Source organism: Rhinoderma darwinii, chromosome 5 (assembly GCF_050947455.1).
Source record: "Rhinoderma darwinii isolate aRhiDar2 chromosome 5, aRhiDar2.hap1, whole genome shotgun sequence".
Classification (NCBI taxonomy): Eukaryota; Metazoa; Chordata; class Amphibia; order Anura; family Rhinodermatidae; genus Rhinoderma; species Rhinoderma darwinii.
In genome coordinates this window covers 164,087,258-164,113,896 of record NC_134691.1, presented here as the reverse complement: position 1 = coordinate 164,113,896, position 26,639 = coordinate 164,087,258, and the positions used below count along the sequence as shown (strand labels likewise).

At 45.6% G+C, this 26,639-nt stretch overlaps 1 protein-coding gene and 1 long non-coding RNA gene across 7 annotated transcripts in view; one reads left to right on the top strand and one right to left on the bottom strand.

The window, feature by feature from the left end:
* Positions 1 to 14,109: 14,109 nt before the first annotated feature.
* LOC142651708 (uncharacterized) lies at positions 14,110 to 14,999 on the bottom strand. The gene is made up of 2 exons (XR_012847698.1): positions 14,544 to 14,999; positions 14,110 to 14,453 (listed from the first exon to the last, which is right to left on the bottom strand). It is a non-coding gene; the product is annotated as an uncharacterized LOC142651708 (long non-coding RNA).
* RELCH (RAB11 binding and LisH domain, coiled-coil and HEAT repeat containing) overlaps positions 14,221 to 26,639 on the top strand; it is a 139,979-nt gene continuing 127,560 nt past the window's right edge. For 3 of the 6 annotated variants that reach the window (XM_075826727.1, XM_075826726.1, XM_075826723.1), the window contains exon 1: positions 14,222 to 14,822. In XM_075826727.1, the coding sequence (XP_075682842.1) occupies positions 14,312 to 14,822 (511 nt within the window). In that variant the 5' untranslated portion in view covers positions 14,222 to 14,311. Of the gene's footprint in view, positions 14,823 to 26,639 lie in introns of all 6 variants that reach the window. The other 3 variants (XM_075826728.1, XM_075826725.1, XM_075826724.1) reach the window with 2 other exon arrangements.

Below are 26,639 nucleotides of genomic sequence, written 5' to 3'. Positions count from 1 at the left end.
TTACAGGAAGTACAGCAATGTGAAGGTGAAATTTAAAAATTTCATTTTTTTTGCAGAAAATATGTTTTAATCCATTTTTTTTGTAACACAGAATGTTTTACTAGAGAAACGCAACTCAATATTTATTGCCCAGAGTCTGCAGTTTTTAGAAATATGTGGCCCTAGTGTGGTAATGAAACGAAGCACAGGCCTCAGAAGCAAAGGAGCACCTAATATATTTTGGGGCCTCCTTTATATTAGAATACATTTTAGGCACCATGTCAGGTATGAAGAGGTCTTGTGGTACCAAACAGTGGAAACACTCCCAAAAAGACACCATTTGGCAAACTACACCCCTCAATGAATTTATAGAGAGGTATAGTATTTTGACCCAACAGTTTTTTTGCTGAATTTAGTGGAATTAGGTCATAAAAATGAATATCTAAATTTGTTCCAATAAAACATAGAAATTTTCAATTTTTACAAGGTCTAAAGAGGAAAAAGCACCCCAACATTTGTAGAGCAGTTTCTCCCGAGTACAACAATACCCCATATGTGGTCATAAACAGCTGTTTGGACACACAGCAGGGCTCAGAAGGGAAGGAGCGCCATTTGCCTTTGGAGCTAAAATTTAGCTGGAATAGTTTGCGGAGACTATGTCACATTTTCAAAGACCCTGAGGGGACAAAACAGTGGAAAACGCCCACAAGTGACCCCATTTTGGAAACTACATCCTCAAGGAAATTATTTAGATGTATTGTCCTGCCCCCACTTCACGCACCCCCGGGGTCTATGTGGAGCTCGACAGGCAGCTAAACACCTTCCTACTAGCCAATAAATGAGACTGGTTGAAAGTCTGTAGCTTTATTAACTGGTCGTAGGATTAGGGTAAAACTGAGGAACAAACAAGAATATACATGCCATTAGATTACAGCAATACATAAGAACAAGGCACATTGAATAAATGTACTACATATACAGGTAACAGGCTGACATATATTAAGCCTATATACAAATAAACAGTAGAAATAACAGTTATAGTACAGTATGAACAGTGTATGGCAGTACAAATACAGTATAGGACCATACATGGCTGACCATGAGGCTAGGCCAGACATGGGCAAACTACGGCCCGCGGGCCACATACGGCCCGTTAGGCTTTTTAATCCGGCCCGCCGAACTTGTCCAAATTATAGTAAAAACCTCCTTTTTTTTTCCCCTTTCCCTGCAATGCCCACGTTTTCCCAATAGATGGCGCACTCAAAACACATTGACCGTTGTCCTTAACGCCGAAGGACGGATATATCCGTCCTCAGCAGCTGCTAGTTCGCGCAGGAGGACGGATATATCCGTCCTGTGATGGCGCGGGTACTGCCAGTGTACCCACGCGATCAGCGGCAGGAGCACGGCTGTTATACACAGCCTGGCTCCTGCTGCAACTGCCGGAATCGAAGCGCACTCCGATTCCGGCAGTTTAACCCATTAAATGCCGCTGTCAATAGTGACAGCGGCATCTAATGTGTTTGACAGAGGGAGGGAGCTCCCTCTGTCACCCGATCGGCGCCCCCGCAAACAAATCGCGGGTCGCCGTCGGGTTTCCATGACAGCCGGGGGTCTAACAAAGACCCCCAGGTCTGTCTTCCGCAACTGCCTGTTTGGCGATGCCGGAGGCATGACCTAACAGGTTGCCTGTCAGTTTTACACTGACAGGCAATAATGCTTTGGTATACTAAGTATACCAAAGCATTATATATGCGATCGGCACATCGCATAGTGAAGTCCCCTGGTGGGACTTAAAAAAAAAATGTCAATCAGTTAAATAAAGTTTGTTGAAAAAAAATAAAATAATTACAGTCAAAATCAAATAAAACTACTTTTTTTGCCCAAAAAGTGGTTTTATTCAGTAAAAGTGTCAAAACAAATCACACATACACATATATGGTATCCCCGCGATCGTAACAACTTGACCAATAAAATGAACACATTAATTAAACCGCCGGATGAACGGCGTCCAAAAAACCCGCAAAAAACAACGGCAAAATTCTCTCTTTTCTCCCATTCCCCCCATAAAAAATAAAATAAAAGTTAATCTATAAGTCCTATGTACCCCAAAATAGTACTAATGAAAACTACGCATTGGCCCGCAAAAATCAAGCCCACATACGGTCACATCGACGGAAAAATAAAAAAATGACGGCTCTTGGAACGCGGCGATGCAAAAACAAGTAATTTTTTTCTAAAAGGGTTTTTATTGTGCAAACATAGGAAAACATATAAAACCTTTACATATTTGGTATCCTCGTAATCGTGCCGACCCGTAGAATAAAGGTAACATGTTATTTATGCTGCATAGTAAAGGGCATAAATTTATAACGTGAAAATTAATGCTGGAATAGCTGCTTATTTTCAATTCTCTCCTAAAATAAAGTTAATAAAAGTTAATCAATATATTGTAAGCATCTAAAAATGGTACAATTACAAAATACAACTTGTCCCGCAAAAAACAAGCCCTTATACGGCTATGTCGACGTAATAAAAAAAAAGTTACGACTCTTGGAATGCGACCATGAAAAAACAAAAAATAATCCTTGGTCATTAACGTGCAAAATGGCCCGGTCATTAAGGGGTTAATGTGGCGCGTATTTCTCTTTATTTCACTTTAATTTTCACTTCGTTTCACGTCACCATTAAGCCCTTCGGTTTTCAAAGAGTACAATATCAGCCGTCACTTTGCCACGAAGCATGCAACCTATGCTAGCAAGCAGTCAACACAAGAACGGGCGGCTACTGCTCAGAGGTTGGCAGCTAATTTACAGAGTCAACAGAACTTTTTTCTTGATAAATCACAGTGCGTATGTTATTTTAATCTATTTACATTTCCTCCTCCCAGTATCTGCGAAATAGTATGTAAATGCCATATCTTGCATATTCCTTGAGACAAATTTATTAACTGATAAGGGCTATTTTTCACATTTGAAAGACAGTTAATAAATTGGGTTGTAGTGTTCTTACTGTGCTATGAGGTTTTCACACACTACATTTAATGCTTTAGTATATCCGGCCCAAACACTCCCTCCAAATGCTCCTGGCCCGGCCCCTCTGTCAAATTTTAGAACCCATTGTGGCCCGCGAGTCAAAAAGTTTGCCCACCCCTGGGCTAGGCCGAGCTTCACAACTACACCAACTGATATATTACAGTCCCATGTAACAGAGTGAATACTGTCCTAACAGTGTTCCTGTGGCTGCTGATAGCCAGTAATATAAACCATCTATCTGCTTACCGACTATACTTGGACGAGAGGGATGGAATGAATCAAAATGGTCCTCTCTCAGAGCAGATATTAAAACCAAACACAAGTGCCTTGATAATCACCTCTTGAAAATTAAGGAATGATCCTGTCCGGCCTGCACATTTGAATAGCACGTAAGCGTGAGGCCTCATTTACACGAGCGTATTATACGCGCGTGCGACGCGCGTGCTTTTCACGCGTGTCGTACGCACCTATAATAGTCTATGGGGCTGTTTAGACGATGCGTGTATTTTGCGCTGCGTGAGTGCGTTGCGTAAAACTCACGACATGTTCTATATTCTTGCGTTTTTCACGCAACACGCACCCATTGACTTCAATGGGTGCGTGAAAACAACGCATGCCACACGGACGGTCCTGCGTTGCATGCGCGAAAATCACGCAAGAGCTGTCAAAAGGATGAATGTAAACCGAAAAGCACCACGTGCTTTTCGGGTTACAAACATCCAAACGGAGTGTCAAATTAGAGATGAGCGCACCGAACTTCACCGGGTTCGGCCGAACTCGTTTTGACCGAACCCGGCAAAAAATGTTCGGGTACGCGACGTCAGGAGACAGTCACTGCCTACGGTGCTCAAAGACTTAAACTGTTTCAGCACCATGGACAGTGACTTTCGATCACAATATACATATACGTGTAAAAAAAAACAGAAGTTCGGACTTACCGATAAGTCCCGGCTCCTTCCTCCAGTCCGACCTCCCGGGATGACAATTCAGGCCAAGTGACAGCTGCAGCCAATCACAGGCCAAGCACAGGCTGCAGCCAATCACAGGCTGCAGCGGTCTCATGGCCTGCCGCGTCATCCTGGGAGGTGGGGCCGGATGACAAGAGAGGGACGCGTCACCAAGGCAACGGCCGGGAGACCGGACTGGAGGAAGCAGGCAGTTCATGGTAAGTCTGAACGTCTTTTTTTATTCACAGGTTGGTGTATATTGTGATCGGCATTCACTGTCGAGGGTGCTGAAAGAGTTACTGCCGATCAGTTAGCTCTTTCAGCACCTTGGACAGTGACGGGCCTCGACTACCTCATCTCTATGATGGCGGCTGCGTGAAAATCACGCAGCCGCGCATCATGACACACGGAGCTGTCAAATGCCTTTTGCGCGTTTAAAACGCAACAAGGCTGCGTATACGCAGTGCATACGCCATACAAACGCGCGCAAAACGCAGCGTTTTTTGCGCGCGCAAAACGCAGCGTTTTTTGCGCGCGCAAAACGCACACGCTCGTGTAAATGAGGCCTTATACAATGAAATCTGTACCATATGCACGGCAACCTTTTTGTACCACACCCTTGTTTTTCACTTGGCACTATACGGCTTCAGCACTTAATCTGAGATATCAACCACTCCCATGTACTTATTATAGCCCACAATGCAATCTGTCTTGGGGTCATGGTAGTGCTACCTCGTACAGGAACAGGGGTGCTGCTGCTCCCATGTATTGTGGTCAAGAGAAGGACATCCCTCTTGTCCTTATACTTGACGAACAACACGTTCACGCTGCATAGTGCCCTGATCTCCCCCCTTCTGACATGTTGGCCAAGCTGTGTTTTAGAGAGGCCTCTCTGGTTTTTGTGCACCGTGCCACATGCTGCAGTATTTCTGGTGGAGAGGCACTTAAATAATGGGATGCTGGTGTAGAAGTTATCCACGTAAAGATGGTAACCCTGGTCCAGCAGTGGGTACATCAAATCGCGCACTATTTTCCCACTAACTCCCAGGAAATGGGCGCATTCTGTGGGTTCAATGCTGGAGTCCTTCTCTTCATAAACCCGAAACCTGTAGGTGAACCCTGACCTATTTTCGCACAGTTTGTACATTTTTATCCCATACCTCGCACTCTTACTCAGCAGGTATTGGTGGAATTTTATTCTCCCCTTAAAATGTATAAGGGACTTGTCTATTGCAATGTTCTTATGGAGGTATACGCTTCTTGATATTTGGTGCAGAAATGATTAATAACTGGCCTGATTTTATAATTTTTTTAATTATAAATTGGGCGCTAAGCTAACACCCTGCCTACAAATGTTGGAGTGCTTTTTCTCCTTTTTTTTCCCAGTTTTATATATAACAAAAGGGCCAAAAGAAACCTGTGTCAAAAAATTACCATTGAGGCTAATTATAGAATCAGCACTCAGTGGCCGCATGGCGCACACAGAAGGATGGTGCAGTAAAAATAGGCCAAAAAATAAACCTGCGCCAAAAAATTAGCACAAATGCCGATCAGTGATGGTGGTCACTGATCAGCGCTCAGAGGCTGCAGGGGGCACACATCCAGATAGTTCTGGCAGAAAATGAAAAAAAAAAAGGCCCAAAAAAACCTTGTGTCAATAAATTACCACTGAGACTGATTATGGCCGCAGGGCGCACACAAGAAGATGGTGCAGTAAAAACAGGTCCAAAATATAAAATCTGCTCCACAAAATGAGCACAAATGCCTATCAGTGATGGTGATCACTGATTAGCATTAATAGGCTGCAAAGCACACACATGCAGATGGTGCTGGCAGAAAAATGAAAAAAAAAAAAAAACTGCGTCAATTTTTTTTTTTACCACAGATGCATCATATGTCCTAGGGAGAGCTATACTGTGGGGTCACTTGTTGAGAACGATCTGGGTGTACTTGTAGATCATAAACTAAATAACAGCATGCAATGTCAATCAGCTGCTTCAAAGGCCAGGAAGATATTGTCGTGTATTAGGCATAATTTACACGAGCGTAATATACGCGCGTGCGACGCGCGTGCTTTTCACGCGTGACGTACGCACCTATATTACTCTATGGGACAGTGCAGACCGTCCGTGATTTTTGCGCTGCGTGAGAGCGTTGCGTAAAACTCACGACATGTTCTAAAATCGTGCGTTTCTCGTGCATCACGCACCCATTAAAGTCAATGGGTGCGTGAAAACCACGCATGCCACACGGATGCTCCTGCGTTGCATGCGCGATTTTCACGCATCACTTGTTATGTCCATGCAAAAGAGTTTATAAAGCTGGACAAAGCAAACAAAAACCAGGAAGTGCTTGCGTATTCTCTGCGAGTGGGCAAGCCTGTGTGAGAGAATCTACACTCCCCTGAGATCTGCTGCCATGCCGCGTGGGCTTGACGTGGAGCGCCTCATCAGCCTGGTCCAGGGCCATATTCTGCTATATGGGACACTCGTGCGGAGGCGTACCACGACAGCACGGCCAAGGAGGACGCCTGGGAGGAGATCGCGAAGGATCTTTTTGGTGATGAATGGGAGAGTGGCCGAACCCGGGACCGCAGTCGGATGGGTGAGTACCATGTGTTTTTAAGCAATGCAATGTCATCCCTATTGAAGTACTGTGGCCCTGTATGTGTCTTCCGCTCAATTGCCAAATGACCTTTTGTGTAGCAGGCGCATCACCGTGTACCATGTCATTAGCAGGGTAGGGCCCCTCATTTTTTGAGAGGGCAGAGTTGTTATGGCGTTGTCGCAATATGTGACCATGTATTTGTTTTTCCTCCAACAGTCCAAGATATAAAAACACGCCGCGACCAATTCCGCCGAGAAATGGGGGAAAAGGGACGTAGCGGAGATGGGGGCTCGCGTAAGCGCCCCTACATCTACATGAAGCAGTTGATGTTCTTGAAGGACATTATGGAGATGCGGACGTAAGAGATTGTGCTTTTGCATGTGTCTAATGTTTTTTCGCCCAGGTCCTGTTTGCCATCGTGTTGTTGTGGGCAATGATCTCTATTGTGTTCTAACGCTGTTTTCCCATTCCAGAACCACCGACAATTTGGAGGACACTGCCGACGACACCGACATCGCCGAGTCTCAGCCGCAACCTCCTGCTGCCCATGACCTGCCCCTTAACCCGGAGCCGACACCCCTGGACCCCGCCCCTGTACAGTCTGCACGGGCCGTCGCCTCTCCGGCTGAGGAGCGCCCCCTGCGAACCACAACTCGCCGGCGCCGTGCTCCACAGCCCTCCGCCGGTGTCCAAGTGGATAGCCGGGTTTTGGAATACCTGAGCCGAGCCGCGGATGAGGACGGGCAGGATTTTTTTGCCCGCGGCATTGTTCCCCTACTCCGCCTGGTCCCTATGGATCGCATGGCCCGGCTCCATGCGTCGATCATAACGTTGATCGACGCCTCCACACCCCCCCACAATCCAAACCACTGCTTCACAGCAATAGAACAGTGGCACGGAATTGCCATGCCGGCCACCACGCCACATTTGCCGGCACCCTATTATCCCCCCACCCCGATCGCACGGCCGCACCCTTATATGCGACTTATGCCTCCCCCTTCCCTGCCCCAACGTACCACGGCCAACATCAGCACCACTATGCTGGCGAGGAACATCCTCCGCAGCTCCAGGTCCAGCATAGTGGTGCTGAAATGGCCGCTTATTCCTCCCTGGGCAACCACTACCAACACCTGTGAGTCTGTTGGTGTGCTCCAAGTTGGGCACACTATTTGTTAAGGGATGGCAACTCGTCCCCTTATGTCTTTTACACCATGTTGGTGTTATTTTGTTTTAAATGCCTTTTGTTGTTTCTGTCCACACCATGTTTCGGTAGTGTGAAATACAAACACATAAAACATGGATGTTCATTGTTTCTATTGCGTGTTGTTTTTATTTCACACCCCTCATCACAATCTTTGCCCAACATTTATTTCGCCTATACACTCACACACTTCTGGGCTTTGGCCCCAATGCATACACACGTGTTATGAGGTTTTAGTTCATCTATCGGGGTTTGTCATTGTTTGCAAGAGATGAGAATGTTTGGGTGCGGTCATGGGACTCTAAGCACACTAAGGACAGTCGCAAATGGACTCGCCTAACTTTTGGCCGACCATCATTCTATCTCCTGAAAACATGTTTCCCAATGGCAAATGTCCTGATCAAACCCCGACAGATGTAAGCTCGCAACCCGCGTCAAGGGTCCTCATGTTTTGCGAGTCCCTAACCCTACACGAACAAAACAAAATACAACAAACACTGGCCACTTGGGACCTGTGTCCTGAAGCCTCCAAAAAATAGACAACCCTTCAAATGTCATCATGCCCCCACGGTGCGGCTCCTGATGGGCACTCGAAATATGCCGCCAAAGTATCCCGCACTCGAAGGCCGTATGTGAGAGATCGGCCGAGAGGAATAGCCGGGGCAGTGTCGCTGGTGGCTGCATGTGTTAGAATATATTCTGCATCAAAGCTTGCATCATTAATGCGGTAGAAGTTATGCAGAACGACACACGCTTGTATAACACGTGTCACATTCTGCATGGACAATTGCATTGTCGTCAGAAAGACCCGCCACCTGTTCGACATAATTCCAAAGGCACATTCCACACATCTACGAGCTCGGCCTAGGCGGAGATTGAACATGCGCCGACGCTCATCCAAGCCCCTTCTTGCAAAAGGCCGCATGACTTGCCTTGTCAGGGCAAACCCCTCATCCGCCACGATGACATACGGGATTGGGGGTCCGCTGGAGCCAGGGAGGATGGAAGGTTCCGGCACCGCCAGTCGATTATTCACGAGTCGCTTCCCCATTCTGGATGAACGGAATATGCGGGCATCTGCAGAGCTTCCATACGAGCCGATGTCAACAATAGTGAAACAATAATTTGTGTCCGCCAAGGCCAACAATACCATAGAAAAAAACTGTTTGTAGTTATAGTATCGCGAGCCACTGCGTGGGGGCTTTTTCACCCGAATGTGTTTGCCGTCTAGGGCACCAATGCAATTAGGAAATTGACTTGCTCTAAGAAATCCCTCAGAAATTCGTAGCCACTGTTCTGTCGTGGGCTGAGGCATGACCGTGGTCTTTAAGCTCTGCCACAACACGACACAGGTGGATGTGACAATGAACGAAATGGTGGTCACTCCCAAAAGAAATTCGAAATGTAAGGAATGATAACTATTGCCTGTGGCCAGAAATCTAGAAAGCAAAGAGAAAGAAAAAGCAAGCCACAACACATGTTAGGGGGGGCTGGTAAAACTGACAGCGTCTGTAATGACCGGGGGGTAGGGAAACGGACAAGTGAGCCCTAATCTACCCGCCACTCTGTCCCTGCCTACTTGCAACGACCCGCCCTAGGCGACGGGGTACAACTGGGCGGCGGTCCCTGCACTCAGTAAGTGCACGACAAACACGACAAACATACAAGGGAATACAAGCAAGGGAAAGGGGCAGTTGCCCACGGCAACACCGTGAGCAACCAGAGTGGTGAACGAGCCGAGTCAAGCCAGGAGTGTGCGAGGTACCAAACGTAGAGCAGGAGAGTAGTCAGTAAGCCAGGGTCTGTATGGAGCAGGAACAAAATAGACGGAGCTGTAGCTGGGCCAGGAAACCACACGAAAAAGAATCACAAGCACTGGAGGAACAGGAAAGGCAGGCTTAAATAGACCGAGGGCGGGAGCTAGCTGAGTCTGGCCAGGTTGCGATAGGCTCTCCCACTCCTAAGCCTGCCAGCCTGAGTGGTGGAAGCTGGAGTCAGTCTCAGGGATGTAGATTCAGGTGCTGACTGATTAATTAAGGGAGTTAACCCCGAAGCTGTGCCTGGCAGATCCTTTACAGCGTCATTGACTAAGTAATTGCAACTGCACACATACCTCAAGGTCACAAGCAGACGTTCCTCAGGCGAAATGCAGCGTCTCATGTTGGTATTCTTGTAGGTGATGCCAGGGCGAATCTGCTCAAGCAGATGGTCAAATGTGGCCACAGACAAGCGGCAGAACGCTCTAAATTTTTCTGGGTGCCGGCGTAAGTCCTCATACAGGGTATAGAAATGCCCTTTGGTGGTACGTTGGGACACAAGAGGATGAACCCAAATGCGACATCTTCCACGCGTCTGGTGCTGCAGCATGGGTCGACGCTCCCCAAAACGACGCGAGATCATCCAGGCAAGAAGCACACGTGCCAGCGACTGAGAAGGCATAAGTGTGCCGTGCAAAGCCAAGAACAACACAAATGGAGAAACACACACTGGGGTTTCTGCAGAGGCGGAAATTAAGGCACAAAACCTGTTTTCCCAGCAAGCAGGGGTTGGGCCAGCATGCCTATTTGTAGGCTAGCCTGGCATTAATCACCTCTGCGTTTTTTACGCGCGTTTCAAACGCTGGTCGTGCGCACGTTTAAAACGCAACAACGCAGCGTATACGCAGTACAAACGCAATGGCAACGCGCGCAATACGCAGCGTGATTTTCGCGCGCAAAACGCACACGCTCGTGTAAATAAGGCCTTAAAAGAGTCATGGACTCGCGGGACAGGGATGTAATATTACCACTTTACAAAGCATTAGTGAGGCCTCATCTAGAATATGCAGTTCAGTTCTGGGCTTCAGTTCATAGAAAGGATGCCCTGGAGTTGGAAAAAATACAAAGAAGAGCAACGAAGCTAATTAGGGGCATGGAGAATCTAAGTTATGAGGAAAGATTAAAATAACTAAACCTATTTAGCCTTGAAAAAAGACGACTCATGGGGGACATGATTAATTTATATAAATATATTAATGGCACATACAAAAAATATGGTGAAATCCTGTTCCATGTAAAACCCCCTCAAAAAATAAGGGGGCACTCCCTCCGTCTGGAGAAAAAAAGGTTCAACCTGAAATGGCGAAAAGCATTCTTTACTATAAGAACTGTGAATCTATGGAATAGCCTACCACAGGAGCTGGTCACAGCAGGGACAGTAGATGGCTTTAAAAAAGGCTTAGATAATTTCCTAGAACAAAAAGTATTAGCTCCTATGTATAGAAATGTTTCCCTTCCCTTTTCCCGTCCCTTGGTTCAACTTGATGGACATGTGTCTTTTTTCAGCCGTACTAACTATGTAACTATGTAACTTTGAAGGGCACATACAAAAAATATTGTAAAATACCTGTTCCATGTAAAACCCCCTCAAAAAACAAGGGGGCACTCCCTCATTCTGGAGAAAAAAGGTTCAATCTGCAGAGGTGACAAGCCTTCTTTACCGTGAGAACTGTGAATCTATGGAATAGCCTATCGAAGGAGCTGGTCACAGCAGGGACAGTAGATGGCTTTAAAAAAGGTTTATATAGGTTCAACACCATGCCCTCCCATGGGCCGATTCCACGTCCATTGGCAACATATTATGGTCTGATCATGCCCCAGTGTACTGTACCCTACACCTTCCTTTCCTTACTAAAGGTCCCTGGTCCTGGAAGCTTAATGAGTCCCTGCACCTTGATGGGATTTGCAGTGTCGAACTATTGCAAACGGTGGAGCACTTCACATCCGATCACGCTTATGATACCACATCTCCGATGATGCAGTGGGAGGCCCTTAAATGTGTACTCCGTGGTGTCCTTCTAAAACATGGAGCGCGCCTCAAAAGAGAAAGGGCCCATTCCTTGAAACTTGCTCTCCAAAAAAAGAAAAAAGGCTTATATAATTGGTTAGAACAACAAAATATTAGCTCCTATGTGTAGAAATGTTTCCAATCCCTTGGTTGAACTTGATGGACATGTGTCTTTTTTCAACCGTACTATGTAACAATGCTGATCAGTGATGTCAGTCACTGATCAGCACACACGGAGATGGAGAAAAACTAACCAAAAATAAGTCCTGTGCCAAAAATTGCTGATGAGTGATGGCGGTCACTGATCAGCAGCCGTAGGATGTACACGGGGAGGGGGTTTGGGGGGACTGGAAACTTTAGGAAACTTTAGAAAATTAAAAAAAATCAGCAGCAGCATAGGTGATGCTGATGATCACAGTGAGTGATCACATAGCAGGATGCAGAAGAGGACGATCACAGCACAGAAGGCCTCAGCAAAGGTAAGTATGGCTCACAGACAGTAGTAACCGTAATGAGGCAGGCAGAGCTGGTGCAGGGTGTTTGAAACACCACCATGGTTGCGATCAGTCAGTCTATGTAGACCGACCAATGGTAGCGATCGGGGGGTGGTACCACTGCCTCTGACTCGCAACTAGATGGCAGGGATTGGTACTGTCCTATGTGCAGTACCAAACCCCACCGTATTACTGAGAACTGTGACACAGTCAAAGGTTACAGCCGCAATTGGCCAGTCTGAATTGAACGACCAATCGCAGCGATCGCTGATGTGGGGGCGGGGCACACCCCCCTGGGCCACAAGTAAAGATGGGCCATGAGTAAAGCAGCCACCTTTACTCTGACACCGTGTCCTTAGACACTTGGACCACTTAACGCTCCAACGTACCTATACGTTGGATTGCGTTAACTACTTAACGACAACATACTAGTATGTTGGATGTCGTTAAGGGGTTAAAGTACCATATAATGTAATGGGACAGTGAAAAGAAAATCTTTGTGGGGTGGAATTGGAAAAAACTGTGATTCTTCTATTGTTTTTTTGGGTTTTGTTTTTATGTCTTTCAGCATGAGGTAAAAACAACAATTTAACTTTATTCTGTGGTCAATACGATTACGGCGTTTACTGTGCGAGTTAAATAATGTTATATTTTAATATTTAGTACTTTTACGGAAGCGGCAATTGTTTATTTTGTTATGTTTTACATTATTTTAGATGAAAAAATTCTTTGTTTTTAACTTTTAATATTTTTTTTGTACTCTACTAAAAATTGTATTTAACTGTATTGCAGAGTATTGTAATTTTTACAGGCTCTTGTTTAGCCCTGCCAGAGGCAGCGCTTAATAGAAGCAGAAAGAAGGCAGACCTTAGGCCCCCGGGCTGCCATCACAACAATCAGCACCCCGCGACCACTCTTTCTAATGACTTAGATGCCGCGGTCGCTATTGACTGCGGAATCCAAGTTATTAAACGGCCAGGATCGGAGTTACCTCTGTCCCTGGCCATAAGGCCAAATTCACAGGAACGTGGGGAAACTCTGGACGTGAAGGTTTCCGTTTTCATGGATCCCTATAGACTTGTGTCTATGGAGGGATCCGTGTCAGAGGTCATTATGTGTATTATTACATGTGAGGCGTTTCTTGTGTACATCAGTGTGACCGCTCCTTCTGAAGCCTTATTCACACGACAGTGTCCCGACAGGGTCCGGGCCGGGCATATCTGCACAGTGACATTAGGGGCAACTACTGAAGTGAAATCAATGGGAGGCATTTTCGACCGTTTTTTGTCGAGTTTTACGGAGCGGTTTCCGCATCAAAGAACTCGTCAAAAAACTCTGTGTGAACATACCCTAATACTTTATAATAATAATAGTAATAAATAATACTCTGTGTTTATTGTCAGAGGTCATTATGTGTATTATTACATATGAGGCGTTTCTTGTGTACATCAGTGTGACCGCCCCTACTAATTCCTTATAATAATAATAATAATAATAATAATATTAATAATAATAATATATAATAATACTCTGGGTTTTATGTCTGAGGTCATTATGTGTATTATTACATGTGAGGTGTTTCTTGTGTATATCAGTGTGACCGCTCCTTCTAATACTTTATGATAATAATAATAATAATAAATAATAATAATATATAACAATACTCTGTGTTTATTGTCAGAGGTCATTATGTGTATTATTACATGTGAGGTGTTCCTTGTATATGGCAGTGTGACCGCCCCTTCTAATTCCTTATAATAATAATAATATATAATAATACTCTGGGTTTTATGTCTGAGGTCATTATGTGTATTATTACATGTGAGGTGTTCCTTGTATATGGCAGTGTGACCGCCCCTTCTAATTCCTTATAATAATAATAATATATAATAATACTCTGGGTTTTATGTCTGAGGTCATTATGTGTATTATTACATGTGAGGTGTTCCTTGTATATGGCAGTGTGACCGCTCCTTCTAATTCTTTATGATAATAATAATAATATATAACAATACTTGGGGTTTATTGTCAGAGGTCTTTATGTGTATTATTACATATGAGGCGTTTCTTGTGTACATCAGTGTGACCGCTCCTTGACAAGCTGGGAAGGTGTGCCATGTTATTGTGGGTGACAGCAGCAGTCTCCTCCTCTGTGTGTGGAATAGTGTAAGGTGTCTCCCAGAATATCGTCCTTCTCCTCCTCCATCCCCGCCTTATTACAAGATGGCGGCTCCTGCAGCAGGTTCAGGCCCGGGCGGCTCCTCGGGTGTCACTCCCGGAGGTCCAGGCAGCTCCGCCGGTGTAGTGGCTCCTAGTACCAGCAGTAGCAGTGTGAACCCCTTTTTGAGCGACTCGGAGGAAGAAGCTGAAGAAGAAGAGGAGGAGGATGAAGATGAGGAAGATGTGTCTCCACTTGACACCCGCCCTGTTCCTTTACTCGTTGCCCGGTATCTACCGGACGAGAGCGAACCCTCTCTTCTGCAGCCCGCCGGGCTTCGGCTCAATGTGACTTCGGGGGAGCCCGGGCGGGTACCACTAGACGCGGTGGCGGCGCAGCTGCTGCGGGATCAGCTGCTGCTTACAGCTTTGGAGCTGCACACTGAGCTGTTGGAGACCGGCAGGGAGTTGCCCCGGCTCCGGGACTATTTCTCCAATCCCGGGAACTTCGAGAGACCGACGGCGGGGGCTCCACCTGCAGCGGGAATCAGTAACCCCAGCACCGGCGGACAGCTGAGTGAGTGACCCGGTGACAGGGGGCGGGGTGTGTGTTCAGCGCTTCTGTCATTCAGTCATGCGGCTGCGGCATAGCACATTCCTAGTATATACCGCAGCGCCTGTGCGGCGTCCCCTATGTGTGTCTTGAGGCCTCATAGCCCTGCTCGTTGTGCCATATGTGTGTGGTTGCCCCATGTCAATTAGCGGATTGGGGTATGTTATAGGTGGGAGCCATTTTGGTTTTTGGCGATGTTATTACATGACCATTGTTTTCTGTCTGGGCATATCATCTTTATATTGTGGCATGTGCCACCATTGTTGTCACTAAGACACAAGCTTCCCAATTACTGGTGTATCTAGGAAGCGGGCTTGTCTATAGCCTGTGTGGCATGTGCCACCATTATTGTCACTGAGACACAAGCTTCCCAATTACTGGTGTATCTCCTAGTCCTTAGGACTGGTGGTTGTGCAGGGCCTAGTGCTAAGGTTTATGGCTACTTAGGCCTATCGAGTTTGTTATAGGTTGATCTATGTGACGACACACCTGGAGAACCTTTATATAAACCGCTCTGCAGCCAATCTGTCATCGATACGTGTGACGTGAGTACATCCCATTGGTAGAGTCTGTGATCTCAGACCACATCGGCCGATATCAAGGTTTACCGTTGGGAGAATGCCGAATCTGCATGTTCGATTTTAACATGTCGAATCCTTTGTCTAGTAAAATATGAGGTGCCTGGCGGAGGTTTATTCCCCTCACCCTTTTTAAATAAACATGCAAGCTCGGCGTTTCTAAACATGTATGTTTTTGGAGGAGTCAAGAGAGAGCTGTTGGCCAGTCACGTGTATAGGGGTAGCCAGATCTACTGCTTCAGCCTTCGCTTCTGCCACCACTCTCAAATCAGGCTATGAGGTGATTGGTGCCCCCAGGATATGCCATAAATGTTTGATAGATGTGGGACCCACATCTATCACGAGAACTAGGGTCCCCCGTGCTCCAGCCTCTGTTTTGGCTAGATGCAGCCGTTACAAGAGGGAGCGTTATGTCTCAAATCGGTCTATGCAGCAGGGCTCCAGGCTAAACAAAAGACTTTGGCCCCTTTGGTTCCTAAGTCTTAAATATTGATTATGGGAAAATCCCTTTAATGTTATCACCTATCCATAGGATAGGGGATAAATATCTGATTGGTGTCTGTCCGACCGCTGGGACCCCTACCGATCACGAGACCGGGCTTACTGTGCTGTTCCTAGGAGCCCCATAGGAATGGTGCAGTAGTGCGCATGCTCGGCCACCGCTCCATTCATTTCTATGGGGCTGCCGATCTTGTTGGGGTTCCCAGTGGGCAGACCTGTGGATAGGTTATTATTTATTTCATTTACTATTGATAAATATTGATTATGGGAAAACCCCTTTAGGCTATGTTCACACGGAGTATTTTGGGGGAGGAATATCTGCCTCAAAATTCCGTTTGGAACTTTGAGGCAGATTTTCCTCTCCCTGCACGCCGATTTTCGCGGCGATTTTCACCAGCGGCCATTGAGCGCCGCGGGCATAAAACAGCACGAAATACGCTTTCTCTGCCTCCCATTGAAGTCAATGGGAGGTCAGAGGCGGAAGCGCCCGAAGATGGGGCATGTCGCTTTTTCCCGCGAGGCAGTTTTACTGCTCGCGGGAAAAAGACGCCGACGCCTCCCATTGAAATCAATGGGAGGCGTTCTCGGGCCGTTTTTGCCGAGTTTTGCGACGCGGTTTCCGCGTCAAAAAACTCGGCAAAATACCCCGTGTGAACATAGCCTTAGTGACCAGCAAAATGTTTTCATATGTGTCTCTGCCTTTTAGCAGCCATAACACTTTTTTTTTTATTTTTTCACTATTTGTATTTTTTTCCTGCGAAGTTTGGGTGGGGGGAAAAAAAAATGACTGTGTAAGTTATGTAATTTTATTTTTGCAGCCTGAATTTAGGGAAAAGCGACTTGTGTTTTTTTTTTTTTTTTTTATTTTTATTTTTTTTATTCTATTCACTAACCTGTTAAAAAAAATTCTTCAGGTGAAGCGGTCCTGTAGATACCTAATTTGTGTAGGTTTTTTGTTTTTTTTTTATGTATGGGCAATAAAATATATTTTTTGCTAGATCATTTTTTTTAACTTTGGACTTTTTTTTAAAAATAATTTTTATTTTGTTACTTTTATTTTTTTAATCCCATGAAGGGATAACTTTGTAGTAACTTTATTTTATACTTCCAATGTATTAGCATACTCCTGTATGGTAATACATTGTACATTGTCACTATGGCACAGGTTGCTGTTAGGGCAACAAATAATATGCCCAGCGATCAAAGGATTAAATATCTGGGGTTGGATTTTTCTCCGATTCCAGCTGTATTCAGAAGGCTTTTCAAAGTTCAGGAACGGTTAGTTACAGCTCTTGTTTAGAGAGTGAGTGCTTACTGCAGCGCTCCTATGCCTTTTCTACAGCGACGCAAAAAGATGTCGCTGTGGTGTAAGGACTTGCACCGCCTGCCGTCAAAAGACAGTGGGCAGTTGTTATGTGTTAAAGCTGTTGTCACTGTTTAGATGCAGTGTCCGCTTTGCACCTAACATGTAAGTCTTCGTTCACATCTGCGTCAGGGTCTCGTTCTGTCAAAGCTTCCCATCAGAACGGGACAGTGACTGAAACAAATGGAAACCACAGGTTTCCGTTTGCATCACCATTCATTTCAATGGTGACGGATCCAGTGCCATTGGTTTCCATTTGTCTCAGTTGTGCAAGGGTTCGACTACGGTATTGATTCCGTCAAAACGATGGGTCCGGTGCACAACTGAGACTAACGGAAACCATTGGCACCGGATCCGTCACCATTGAAATCAATAGTGATGCAAACGGAAACCTATGGTTTCAGTCAGTGTCCCGTTCTGACGGGATGCTCCGACAGATTGTCAGTACAGGACCCTGACACAGATGTGAACGAAGCCTAAGGCCTCATTCACACGACAGGGTCCGAGTGTCGGCCGATAAAAACGGCAGTTTTTCCCGGCCGGTTTGCATCCGTTCCGATTCCATTCCGGGCCGTTTTTAACGGCCGATTTTTGACCCGTTTTGCATCCGTTTTTTTCCCTGTCCATTTTAAAATTAGATTAATTTTATTTAAATTTGTTGCCACACACAGCCCTCCCTGGTAGGTAATGCCACACAGCCCTCCCTGGTAGGTAATGCCACACAGCCCCCCCTGGTAGGTAATGCCACACAGCCCCCCCTGGTAGGTAATGCCACACAGCCCCCCCTGGTAGGTAATGCCACACAGCCCCCCCCTGGTAGGTAATGCCACACAGCCCCCCCCCCCCCGGTAGGTAATGCCACACAGCCCCCCCCCTTCCAGGAGAAGTCACTGACTTCAATGTCCATATATGGACAGTGTAGTCACTGACTTCTCCTGGAGAGGAATTCCCTGCCACAGGTCGGGAATTCCGCTTCAGAAGTGAGTGACGTCACTGTGTCCATATATGGGCAGTTTGGTCACTCACTACTTCTGTAGCGGAATCCCCGGCCACAGGGTCGGTGATTCCGCTTCAGAAGTGAGTGACGTCGCTGTGTCCATATATGGACAGTGTAGTCACTCACTTCTCCTGTAGCGGAATCCCCGGCCATGGGGTTGGGGATTCCGCTTCAGAAGTGAGTGAGGTCGCTGTGTCCATATATGGGCAGTGTAGTCACTCACTTCTCCTGTAGCGGAATCCCCAATCCCCTGCCGGAGATTGGGGATTCCGACTCCTACAGGGAGCAAAAAAAGACTCTCCTCCTCCTCACATGCACTCTGCACTGTGAGGAGGAGAGAGAGCGCGAGCGACGGAATACATGGCCATCACTCAGGGCACATTCCGGTGATGGCCGTGTATTACCCGGCCCCATAGACTTCTATGGGAGCCGGGTAAACGGCCGAAAATAGGGCATGTCCCATTTTTTAACGGCCAGGTTTCCCGGGCCGTCAAAAAATCGGTCGTGTGAATAGCCCCATTAGAGGTCTATTGTTCCTACTGCAGCCGGGTGACGGACTATTTATGAACGGCCGTCACCCGGCCGGGAAACCCTGTCGTGTGAATAAGGGCTAACTGTCCCCATGTAGCCCTGGGTCGTAGGGATTACTGTGTAGAAAGCTAAAGCTAAATTTTCACTTTAAAGGTACATTTACATGAGACTTCTTTTGGCGTGCATTAAAGAACGAATAAAAAAAAATTGTCAAAAATGCATGAATGCGATTTTACCGTGAATTGCTGCGGTATGCCAGCGGCTTACATCTGTGTAGTATTTACAGGTGAAACACATTTATTTTAAATGTGTCACTTGTAAAAACCACATCGCAATCCGCGGCAATTTGTTGTTTTTTATTGTGCAGCCAAAAACTGTGTAAATGCACCCTAAAGAGTAGCTCCACATTGAGCCGTGTTATGCCAAGTTGGTGCTTCAAGTATAATGAGCCAGATATTGTATTCATGTTTTTTTTTTTATTTACAAGAAAACTAATCACTAAGAGGGCATGCACAAAACTGCTTATGCCCGGTTCACATCTGCGTTGGTATTACCATTGTTCTGCCCTGCCAGAGGAGCAGAACTACGAAAAAACCGGAAGACATTGGCGTCCGATGGAACCCATTGACTTTAATTGGTTCCTTCAGGTTTCCGTCAGTGTCAGCGGTATTGCTGGAAATAATAGCGCAGTGCACTGCGCTACTGTTGCTAGTATTTTTGGCCGGATCTGTGTAGGTGGCCCCTGATGTAGCCTACAACGCTGGTGTGAACAGGCCCCGACATGTGCTCAGGTTCTATGGTTTATTGCCTGTCCTAATATCCTCCCAGCAGGATATCCTGAGATATTTACAGACCTTTAATGAATTTAATACTTTGTGCATGAGCTTAATTAAATTGTTCGAAGTTTTTCCTGATTCAGGATATCCATTGTTACTTGAATTTCTTATGCATTGCTTCATTTCCTTCACCGCTTTCTAGAAAGTTTCAATAGATATTTGTACTTTTACAGGGTTACCACACAATGCTAAAACTAGGTGGTCAAGCACTTAGAGGCTCTGTCACCAGATTTTGCAACCCCTATCTGCTATTGCAGCAGATCGGCGCTGCAATGTAGATTACAGTAACGTTTTTATTTTTTAAAAACGAGCATTTTTGACCAAGTTATGGCCATTTTTGTATTTATGCAAATGAGGCTTGCAAAAGTACAACTGGGCGTGTTGAAAAGTAAAAGTACAAGTGGGCGTGTATTATGTGCGTACATCGGGTCGTTTTTACTTCTTTTACTAGCTGGGCGTTCTGATGAGAAGTATCATCCACTTCTCTTCAGAACGCCCAGCTTCTGGCAGTGCAGACACAGCGTGTTCTCGAGAGATCACGCTGTGACGTCACTCACAGGTCCTGCATCGTGTCAGACGAGCCGGCACCAGAGGCTACAGATGGTTCTGCAGCAGCATCGGCGTTTGCAGGTAAATCGATGTAGCTACTTACCTGCAAACGCTGATGCTGCTGCAGAATCAACTGTAGCCTCTGGTGCCGATGTGGCCGACACGATGCAGGACCTGTGAGTGACGTCACAGCGTGATCTGCCAGAAGCTGGGCGTTGTGAAGAGAAGTGGATGATACTTCTCATCAGAACGCCCAGCTAGTAAAAGTAGTAAACACGCCCCGATGTACGCACATAATACACGCCCAGTTGTACTTTTACTTTTCAACACGCCCACTTGTACTTTTGCAAGCCTCATTTGCATAAATACAAAAATGGTCATAACTTGGCCAAAAATGCTCGTTTTTTTAAAAATAAAAACCTTACTGTAATCTACATTGCAGCGCCTATCTGCTGCAATAGCAGATAGGGGTTGCAAAATCTGGTGACAGAGCCTCTTTAAACTTTGTAGGAACTTCTAAGACTTTACAATTTCTAAAATAACACAATGTTATTTGACCGGGGATATGATATGGGCACGGAAGCAAGCCATTTCTTTTCAGATGCCTCCAGCAGTGGCTTATCTCCAGCAGCAACAAAGGATCGGCATGTTGAAACCCAATATGTAAAGGCCCTATTACACCGGCCGATAATCGGCGGGCGCCGATCAACGAGATATCATTAATCAGCGCTCGTTTGCTCCTGCCACATGGAGCTATGGATGGGGACGAGCGTCGTTACTCTGATCACTCGTCCCCATACGTTATTATGTCGGCAGCGCGTCTCGCTTTTTAAACAGGGAGATGTGCTGCCGACAACGATAATATTTGACTAATTTTAAAACGATACGACCAGCAGATGATCGAGCATTTTCTTGTTCATCTGCTGATCGCTGCCCTGTTTACACAGGGCAATTATCGGCAACGAGCGTTATATGAACCCTTGTCTGCCCGATAATTGCCCAGTGAAAAACCCCCTTTACTGTTGAATAGCCTATTGCCAGCTTTGGCTGTGGTAATAGTTTAGTCCTCAATTCATCACAAAAAAACCCTCCTAGTAATTTCTACAAAATTCAACTAATTCCGAAATGCATCATTTTACATCAAGTCACTTAAGATCCACTCCTCCAGCCCTAAATAAAAATAACTGATCGAAATCTGACACATTCACTTTGGAACGTCTGGCAGGCGCCATAACAGGACATAGACATCCTTCTCTTAGACAGCGATTTGTGACAAAGGCCCGGGATGGGCCGAAACGTCTTTTGAAAATCGCCTGTCAAAAAAACAACATAACAAAAAGTTGAATTACTTTGAATAAAAAAAACAATGATTTGAGAAAATCTATTTCTACATCCATCATTTCTATAGAGTGATTGGGTTTTTCTACTATGCCGAAATCTGATGCTGACATCCTGGAATCTTGCTGTTTTCACACTGGCCACTGAGTGGCCACAATAGACTGGCACTTCCTGTTCTGTAGAGATCACTTCTCAGCAGTCATCTCATTATCATCACAGACAGGATTAGGGCTTGTCCACACACAACGGAATTGCTGCAGAAAATTTCCGCTTCAATTCCGTTGAAAGTCAAAGGCTTTCCGCTGCGGCAGAAAATGGTGCGTAAATTGCTGCGTTTTTCTCAATGTTAGGAGATGGAGACATCTCCTATGAAAAACGCAGCAATTCTGGGCACTTTCCGTAGCAGGAATTGACATGCTGCGGTCCGAAAAATACGCACCGCAGGTCAATTTCGGATCAGAAAATTTACGCAGTGTGTGGATGAGATTTGTTAAATCTCATCCACTATGCTGCTACTGTAATCTGCTCCGTTTTTTCCAGCCGGAAAAAATGAGTCCTTTCCGTTACACATGGACTAGCCCTTACAATGAAAGCTAACACCTCTATGTAGATAACTGGGATCTATCATAAAAATGCACACCTCTCCGAACCTAATGCAACAATTTTAAACGTCATGCCTGAGGCAAACGCATTTCGCATGGACGTCAAGTGCTCAAGCATTAATACACTTTTGTCAGAGTGAATGTATGTTACCCCAAATATAAAATAATTACCCCAGCCACCAATTTTAGACTGTTCTACTCCGGTCCGATCTGCTTTTGTGCCTTTTACAAAAAAAAATCTGTACTTGGAGGATTATCATGCGTGTGCATTCAATGAAATCTAAAAGAGAGGATTTGTTCTAGGCGCTCTATCGATGTCATACGTTATGCAATGTATGCATATTTGACATTGCTGTGTGCAGGAGAATTAGGGGATTCTTTTTTTATTATAATATTATTCATTGAACAAACTACTTTAAAACATAGCATGAAAAAAATTAGGAAAAACAGTATGTCCATATATGGACAGTGACATCAGGGGAAGCTCCTGAAGCGGAATTCCCGAACATTCTGTGACCACACCAGGCGAAGCCAGTAACGTTCAGTGTCCATAAATGGACACAGACGACAGGGGCTTTTCCTGAAGTGGAATCACCGGCCACATGGGGATTCCCCTTCAGTAGTTGCCCCTGATGTCACTGTCCAGATATGCCCAGCCCGGAACGGATACAAAACGGATGCAAACCGACCAGGAAAAACAGCCGATTTTATCGGCCGACACTCGGACCCTGTCGTGTGAATAAGGCCTTAGGCCTTATTCACACGACAGGATCCGAGTGTCGGCCGATAATATCGGCCGTTTTGCATCCGTTCCGATTCCGTTCCGTGTTGCCGTTTTTAACGGCCGATTTTAACCCGTTTTGCATCCAATTTTTCCCTGTCCGTTTTAAAATCGGATGAATTTCATTTAAATTTGTTGCCACACACAGCCCTCTGTAGATAATGCCACAGCCCTCTGTAGATAATGCCACAGCCCTCTGTAGATAATGCCACCCAGCCGCCGGCAGGTAATGCCACCCAGCCCCATATAGGTTGCACCCCCCCCCCTCCTCCTTCCAGGAGAAGTCACTGACTTCAATGTCCATATATGGACAGTGTAGTCACTGACTTCTCCTGGAGATTAATTCCCGGCCACAGGGTCGGGGATTCCGCTTCAGAAGTGAGTGAAGTACAGGGAGCAAAAAAAGACCCTCCTCCTCACATGCACTCTGCACTGTGAGGAGTAGAGGGAGCGCGAGCAATGGAAGAAACGGCCGTCACTCGGGACACATTCCGGTGATGGTCGTGTATTACCCGGCCCCATAGACTTCTATGGGAGCCGGGCGGTATGTCCCATTTTTTGACAGCCAGGTTTCCCGGGCCGTCAAAAAATCAGTCGTGTGAATAGCCCCTTTAGGGGTCTATTGTTCCTACTGCAGCCATGTGACGGCCGATTTTTGAACGGCCGTCACACGGCCGGGAAACCCTGTCGTGTGAATAAGGGCTTAGGCCGAGTTCACGCAGAGTTTTTTTGCTCGGAAGCCGTGTCAGAATCCGCACCAAAAAACTGCTGAAACTGTGAAGGCGTTTCTTTTCCCCAAGCCGCCGCTTATGGGAAAAAAGCGGAATGTCCATTCTTGCTGCGGTCCCGCCTCTGACCTCCCATTGAAATCAATGGGAGACAGAAAAAGCGTGTTTTGCTGTTTTTTTGGCTGCGGCGCTCAATGGCCGCGGGTGAAAAACATTGCAAGAAAGTGCAGGCAGGTCAAAATCTGCCTCAAAATTCGTGAAGGAATGGAGGGAGATTTTTTTTTCTGCCTGCAAAATGCTCCGTGTGAACAGCGCCTTAGGCTGAATTCACGTTGCTTTCTTGCAGATTTATATGCAAAAACTGTTTTATGTGAGTATTTTGCTGTGGATTTCACCCCTTTTACTTTGAAAGGCTGAAATCTGCAGTGAACATCCAGAACTGAATGAGCAATTTTTGAAAAAAATCCTTTTTTTTTGCGGCGGAATCGCATTACACCACAAAAATCGCAACTCCAGAAAAAATAAATCATACTTACCCAGAACTCTCCTTCCTGCAGTCCGACTTCCTGGGATGACGTTTTAAGTAACCATCCATGAATTAGGCCCTGTTCACACTGAGTTTTTTTTGTCGCTGATTTTGAAACCGCACCGGAATCTGCACCAAAAAACGACTGAAACCGGCCTCCATTGATTTCAGTGGGAGGCTGAGGCATGTTTTTTCTTGCCGCGGTTCCGCCTCTGGCCTCCCATTGAAATTAATGGAAAGCAGAAAAAACCTGCAGCGCTAGTTGCAGAGCATTTTTCACTGCGTTTTTCCTTGCATTAGCTTCAATAGCCGTGGGCGAAAACAGCGGCAAAAAAGCGCAGCAGGTCAAAATCTGCCTCAAAACTCCTGAAGGAATTCTAAAACCCTGTTCACACAGTTTTTTTGTCGCAGTTTTTGCCGTGGAAACAGCGGATGTGCCAAATTGTCTCCTGCTGTTTTCAATGGGAGTTGGAGCCGTTTTTTTTTTCTTGCGGGAAAAAGACGCGACATGCCCTATCTTGAGGCGTTTTTTTTTTTTACCTATTGAACAGACAAAGGGAATAACCGCGAGTGGTTTTGGCAAAAAACGCAGCAAAGGCGGCGCTTATTTCAATATCCCATTGATTTCAATGGTGTCTTTGAGGTGGAAAATGCCTCAAGATAGGGCATGCCACTTCTTTATAAAAAAAAACTCCTCCACCTCCCATTGAAATCAATAGGAGGCGATTTCGGCCGTTTTTTGCCGCGGCAAAAACTCTGTGTGAATAGTGCCTTAGAGTATGTTCACACAACTTATTTTCGGCTCATTTGATTTCAATGGGGAAAACGGCGTTCTGTTCCGATGGGGCGTATCTTTACGCTGTCGTTTTGAAAAAACGGCGCGTAAAAAGAACGTAATTTCTTCATGTTTTTGGAGCCGTTTTTCATTGACTTTATAGAAAAAACGCTCCAAAAACAGCCATGAAAAACGCGAGTTTGCCTAAAACACATCTGAAAATCAGGAGCTATTTTCCCTTGAAAATGGCTCCGTATTTTCAGAAGTTTTTTAGTAAGCGTGTGAACATACACTTAGGCCTTATTTACACAAACGTGTTAAACATCCATGTGACGGCCGTTGAAACAACGGCCGTCACACGTACTTTTGTAATACAATGGGGCCGTTCACATGGCCGTTGTTTCAACGGACCGTGTGAAGGGTCCGTGAGAAAATAGGACATGTCCTATTTTTTTTCACGCTTCACGCATCCCTCCATAGACTCGGACGTGAAAAACTAGTTTTTCAGATTAGAGATGCGCAACGCTCGTTTGAATCCGGCCTTAAGCAGATTTCATCTGCCTACAAAAAAAACTATGCGTGAACAGGGCCTAAAAGGACAAACACAATTTTTAAAAGAAAATAAACAATAAGGCCTCATGCACACGACCGTAGCCATTTGCACGGCCACGGAGTGACAGCCGCGAGTCGCCCGCAAATCGGGGGCCGTGCACGTGGCCGCGGCCATTATTCTCAATGAGCCCAGACCACAGAACACTGCCGAAATAAGACATGCCCGTTCTTTCTGCGGTGCGGGCTCCTGGGCCATGCACGGACCGTGAAAACCACGGTTGTGTGCATGGCCCCATAGGAATGAAAGGGGCTGCAATTCTCCCGTGGATTTTCGAGGGAATTGCGGCCGCAAAAGCACGTTCGTGTGCATGAGGCCTTATATTTACAAAATAATACAATAAATTTAACCCCTTCCCTCTTTAGCCACTTTTGACCTTCCTGACCGAGCCTCATTTTTCAAATCTGACATGTGTCACTTTATGTGGTAATAACTCCGGTATGCTTTCACCTATCCAAGCGATTCTGAGATTGTTTTCTCGTGACACATTGGATTTTAAGTTACTGGCAAAATTTGTTCGATACATTCAGTATTTAATTGTGAAAAACACCAAAATTTAGCGAAAAATTAGCATTTTTCTCAATTTAAATGTATCTGCTTGTAAGACAGGCAGTTATACCACACAAAATTGTTGCTAATTAACATCCCCCATATGTCTACTTTAGATTGGTATTGTTTTTTGAACATCCTTTTATTTTTCTATGACATCACAAGGCTTAGAACTTTAGCAGCAATTTCTCACATTTTCAAGAAAATTTCAATAGGCCATTTTTACAGGGGCCAGTTCAGTTGTGAAGTGGCTTTGAGGGTCTTATATATTAGAAACCCCCAAAAAGTCACCCCATTTTAAAAACTTCACCCCTCAAAGTATTCAAAACAGCATTTAGAAAATGTCTTAACCCTTTACACATTTCACAGGAATTAAAGCAAAGTAGAGGTGAAATGTACAAATTTCATATTTTTTTGCAGAAATAAATTAATACAATTTTTTTTATAACACAGAAGGTTTTACCAGAGAAATGCAACTCAATATTTGTTGCCCAGTTTCTGCAGTTTTAGGAAATAT